Source organism: Aegilops tauschii, chromosome 1 (assembly GCF_002575655.3).
Source record: "Aegilops tauschii subsp. strangulata cultivar AL8/78 chromosome 1, Aet v6.0, whole genome shotgun sequence".
Classification (NCBI taxonomy): domain Eukaryota; kingdom Viridiplantae; phylum Streptophyta; class Magnoliopsida; order Poales; family Poaceae; genus Aegilops; species Aegilops tauschii.
In genome coordinates, this window is record NC_053035.3 from 208,625,826 (window position 1) to 208,631,382 (window position 5,557).

Sequence of the window (5,557 nt, forward strand, 5' to 3'; positions counted from 1 at the left end):
GGCGCTAGGATCATCGGTGATTTGGATCACGACGAGTACGACTCCATCAACCCCGTTCTCTTGAACGCTTCCGCTCGCGATCTACAAGGGTATGTAGATGCACTCATCTCTCTCGTTGCTAGTAAACTCCATAGATTGATCTTGGTGATGCGTAGAAAATTTTATATTTCTGCTACGATCCCCTACAGATGGCCAGGCAATGCTAGGTAGTATTGATTGCATTCATTGGAGGTGGAAGAACTGCCTGGCGGCTTGGGCAAGGGAATACACCGGCCACAAACGTAAACCCACCATTGTGCTTGAAGTCGTGGCTTCACGTGATTTATGGATTTGGCATTGTTTCTTTGTTATGCCTGGGTCTCTCAGTAATATCGATGTTTTGTAGCGATCTCATCTATTTGCTCAGCTAGTTCGTGGCGAAGCTCCGTTTTGGAACTATACCGTAAGTGGCCATGACTATACCATGAGGGTACTATCTTGCCGATGGTATTTATTCTGCATGGTCAACATTTGTGAAGACCATTGACCCCAAAACCAAGAAACATATTTTTTTGCCGAAGCATAAGAAGCTTGCCGAAAGGATATTGAGAGGGCATTGGTGTGTTGCAAGCTCGGTTTGCCATTGTTCGAGGTCCCGCTCGCTTCTGGGATAAGAAATCTCTCAGAAACATCATGACTGCTTGTGTAATTTTACACAACATGATCATCGAGGATGAAAGGGATTTGGACATAGTTATTATGGCAATGTTGGCAGCGCGAAGCCAGGGACACAGATGAGATCACTGCATTTGTTGACACCTACCGGAAGATCGAGAACCGTGCTTCACACTCCCAACTCCAGAAAGATCTTATTGAGTATCAGTGCCAACTTTGTGGGAGATAGGTTTCCATTTTTATTCATATGTATTTGTGCGTGATTTGAGCAATTTGGTGTTGTAATAATTATTAGAATTTGAACATTTATTGTAATGAAAACGATTGTTGTATTGTGAATTGCCTTTCGGACCATTTGTATTCATATGTTTAATTTATGTTATGATTCTATTCGGTTCATATTGTTAAAAAATAGAATATACAAAGCTATTAAAAAATTGTTGTACCGCGAGATCTTCGGCGCGGAACAGATCCCGTAAACTCGTTCCGTACAATATTTACGCGACACATTTATGGGACGTGTTCGGTTAGAGGCGTCGCAGTACCGTAATTCTTTTTACAGGCCGCCTAAATGTATTTAGAGATGCTCTAAATGGGCGCGAAATTCGTGGAGGCCTGCTCCGGCGCGGCAGCCTGTCGCCGTCTGTGGAAGCCACGCCGGGCAGCGTTTGTCTTCCCCCGGCATCCCGTGCACCGCGTGGGAGGAAAACCAACCCAACAACTATGCCCCTCGCGTCGCCTCTCACGACCACGATCGACGACCACCCGGGACCGGAGAGTCGAGTCATGCAAAGTCGTCCAAAGTTTTCACACCCCCGACCTCTCCACTCCACCAAAGTCGCAGTGAACTCCTCCGAAACCCCCCCTCCTTTTCCTAGCCCTCTACCTGACTACTGACTAGAAATACCACACGCCCCGTCCGTCGCCACCCGGCGCGCGCAGCAGACTACCGACTAACCAACCATTCTCACCATTAACCACCAATTCCTCCCGTGCAGGGAGGACGCCGAGAGGCAGCGAAGAAGGAAGGAAGGAGGCAAGGTTGAGACAACAGCCAGCAATGGAGAAGGCGCTCGACAGGCAGAGGATCCTGCTGCGGCACCTGGAGCCCGCGGCCGGCGCCAGCCCGACCGCCTCCGCCATCTCCGTGAGATTCTGCTCCCTCTCAACTCCTCTTCGCCGCCGTGCCGGCGTCTCGGTTCCAGATCTGTGACGATCTTGGCGTTTTCTTTACGTGGTGTCGCAGGCCAGCGCGTGCGCCGCAGGGGACAGCGCCGCGTACCACCGGGGCCCCTGCTTCACCGACGACGTCGTCATCGTCGCGTAAGTCATGTCTGCCGCTCCTGCTCCTGTCGCTTCGTCCGCTACTGTTTGTTGGATCGTCGGCTACTAGTTAGGCTCTGGTTGCCAGTGGTGCCGAAATTCATGCTTAGCTTTTTGGTCTGGCCGTTGGCCAAAGAAAGATACAGTGCCAAGTGTACTTTGGTGATCACGACGGTACTGCAAACTGTGGAAGCATGCAACAATGGATTAATGCCAACCTAGTTTCTTGGCTTTTCTGTTTGCTAAGATCGTGCCAGATTTGGTCCTTGTCAACCGTCTGAGTTGCATGTCTCTACTGCGCCGGAGAATGATACAGATCACAAAGATCTTCGGAGTACCTTTAGGATTACAGATATACGAATTGGACAGGAAGTATATATGTATGAACTGCAACAAAACTAGCAGTGTCTTTTCGCACTAGGTTCATAATTGTAATATTTCAATAATTTTCCTTTTTCTTAGCCAATTCTCGTAAACAGAGATCAAACATAAAACATGCATGACGTATCTACCGTTCATGTCTTCAGTGCCTATAGGACAGCAATCTGCAAGGCCAAGAGAGGTAGTTTCAAGGATACACTCCCTGAGGACCTCTTGGTACCGGTATTCAAGGTTTCTGTTTCTTATCTTCATTCCTTTTTGCAACCAAAAGAACAATTTAGTGAAGTGGTCGCTCTTGTCTTATCATCTTTTCCTCTCCCAATTTTAGGCTTTGGTGGATAAAACAAAGCTAAATCCGAGCGAAGTTGGCGACATTGTTGTTGGTACTGTTTTAGCTCCTGGGTCCCAAAGGGCAATAGAATGCAGGATGGCCGCATTGTATGCGGGTTTCCCTGGTAATTTCACCATCTTCATCAAATTTCCTTTAATATTGGACATAATTATCCCCACCTTTGATTAACTCGTTTAATGTGCTGTAGACACGGTTCCTCTGAAGACTGTAAACCGACAGTGCTCTTCTGGGCTTCAGGCAGTCGCAGATGTTGCTGCTGCTATTAAAGCAGGGATGTATGATATTGGTATGCTTTACTGAAAACTGATTTATGTATTTTGTTTGACTTCGTTGGCGATCTTAATTTGTTCTATCCTTTCAAAAGGTATTGCTGCTGGCGTAGAGTCAATGACAGTGAACAAAGTTAATCTTGTCGAGAAAGCGAATCCCAAAGTAAGTCAAATGGGTCGGTTTCACGCAAGAGTATCGTCTTTAGATGCATCTGTAAAGATGTTACAGCTGATAAAATGTTGGGTTGGAATCTCCAACTATTTTAGGTTGAGCTATTTGCTCAAGCACGCGATTGCCTTCTCCCAATGGGCCTTACCTCCGAGAATGTTGCACAGCGGTTTGGCATAACACGCATGGAGCAAGATCAAGCTGCTGTAAGTTGGCTGATTGTCCTTACTTTATGGCACTTATGTGTGACAGTGTATCCCCCCCCCCCCCCCCCCCTCCTCCTCCCACCACCACCACCAGTGTCTACCGGTCTGCCTCACAATAGTCTCACAGCTCTCATTCTTTTAAACTGTTCAGGTTGAGTCTCACAGGAAGGCAGCGGCGGCAGTTGCTGCTGGTAAATTTAAAGAAGAAATTGTTCCAGTTCATACAAAGGTAATGTAGTGCCTTAGTTTTCTCTTCCCAAATAACTGTGTCTACTTTTGAGGAATTTTTACTCAAAAGTTAGAATTGTTTGATCTGCCCTGACACTTATGTTGTCTTGCAAAGATCATGGATCCAAAAACTGGTGAAGAAAAGGAGATTGTGGTCTCAGCAGATGATGGAATCCGGTCGAATACCACACTGGCAGTCCTGTCAAAACTTAAACCAGCATTTTCCAAGGACGGGACAACTACTGCTGGTAACCAATAGGAAAATCTAACTGAATGCAGATTTCTTTTAGCAGTATCACTCTTAAAAGATTGGTGTCCTTTTAATCGTAGGAAATGCTAGCCAAGTAAGTGATGGAGCTGGAGCTGTCCTACTAATGAGGCGAGATGTTGCTACACAGAAGGGTCTTCCAATTCTTGGAATCTACAGGTATCAGTACTTTGTCTATATGTTTTGCAACATAGTACATAGGTAGAATCATGCTCATATTCTGTAGAAAAATTTCCTTCAGTTATTGGCAACATATTAACACTTCGGTTTACGCCTTTACTACCAACATTATGGCTCAACGCTTTTTGGGCATCGAAACAGAGAGAATTATGATACTTTTAATCATTATAGTATTCTGTTTTTCACTCAACATGAGAGCCGAATTTGCAAATGTAGGAGCTTTGCTGCAGTTGGAGTTGATCCAGCTGTGATGGGTGTTGGTCCTGCTGTTGCTATCCCAGCAGCAGTGAAGGCCGCGGGCCTTCAAATTAATGATATTGACCTTTTCGAGATTAATGAGGTATACTTCCATCTACTTCTTCCATTCGATACTACTATATCCACCGATGATACTCATTTGCTCCTGTACATAGGCTTTTGCATCTCAGTATGTGTACTGCTCAAAAAAGTTGGATCTCGATCCCGCAAAAGTCAATGTTAATGGAGGTGCAATTGCTCTTGGACATCCATTGGGTGCCACAGGTATCTGTTTTTAATCAGTACTGTGTGCACCTGGCGCTCATCACTTGCTTGATCCTTGGACTGTTTGACACTGCTTTACCCCAAACAGACAGTCTCGTGTGCTGCAGCCACTTGCATGCTGTATATATACTCAGTGGCGATAACGTTTCCATGTTTTCATCTTGGCAGGTGCGCGCTGTGTCAGCACTCTTCTCAACGAGATGAAGCGCCGAGGCAAGGACTGCCGGTTTGGAGTGATTTCTATGTGCATAGGTACATGATTTAGTTGCATGGAAAGAACAGTCGTTGATTCGATAGTAGAACTGCAAATGACAGAAATTATTGATGAACAGGTTCCGGGATGGGTGCGGCCGCCGTTTTCGAGCGTGGAGATGCGGTGGATGAGCTGACGAATGCCCGAGGGGGGCCCTCGCTTAACTGGCTCTCCAAAGACACCGTGTAACTATTTCTCATGCAAATTGTGTAGCTGCCACCATTGTTCTCAATTATCAAAGCGTGCTGGGGTTAGGGAATAATTTGATCCTGTATTTGTAATTCTTCTTGGGATATGACACCGTGTAACTATTTCTCATGCAAATTGTGTAGCTGCCACCATTGTTCTCAATTATCAAAGCGTGCTGGGGCTAGGGAATAATTTGATCCTGTATTTGTAATTCTTCTTGGGATATGAAAAATCTTATCAACGTTTGAGCTTATTTGTTTCACCGTTTTGTGTCTCTGTTCCTAAAACCGATAAATAAATTCTGATAGACTCTAGTCTTAACGCTACAAATCATATTCGCATTTTATTTGTATATGTGGTACGTTAGTTCTTGTTTGGAACAGAGAATAAAAAGTATAGGAATTTGGGAGGATTGACACCTAGTAAACTGCGCAAATATGTGCGACACATACATCTTTTTATATGAAGGCAAAAAGATTTGCTTCATTGATTAATTGAAAAGAAGAGAGTTGTCCAGATAATTTACAGAAAATTGGGCGAAAACTGATATAAACACTCCATAC

The 5,557-nt window shown here is 45.1% G+C and overlaps 1 protein-coding gene across 1 annotated transcript; it reads left to right on the forward strand.

The window, feature by feature from the left end:
- Positions 1-1,485: 1,485 nt before the first annotated feature.
- Positions 1,486-5,247, forward strand: LOC109787002 (3-ketoacyl-CoA thiolase 2, peroxisomal). The gene is made up of 14 exons (XM_020345561.4): positions 1,486-1,801; positions 1,901-1,977; positions 2,505-2,589; positions 2,687-2,813; positions 2,898-2,996; positions 3,075-3,142; positions 3,247-3,354; positions 3,506-3,583; positions 3,698-3,830; positions 3,913-4,009; positions 4,247-4,370; positions 4,444-4,552; positions 4,721-4,804; positions 4,885-5,247. Exons 1-14 carry the CDS (start codon positions 1,715-1,717, stop codon positions 4,992-4,994), a joined length of 1,386 nt encoding a protein of 461 aa, XP_020201150.1. The 5' UTR covers positions 1,486-1,714; the 3' UTR covers positions 4,995-5,247.
- Positions 5,248-5,557: the final 310 nt, after the last annotated feature.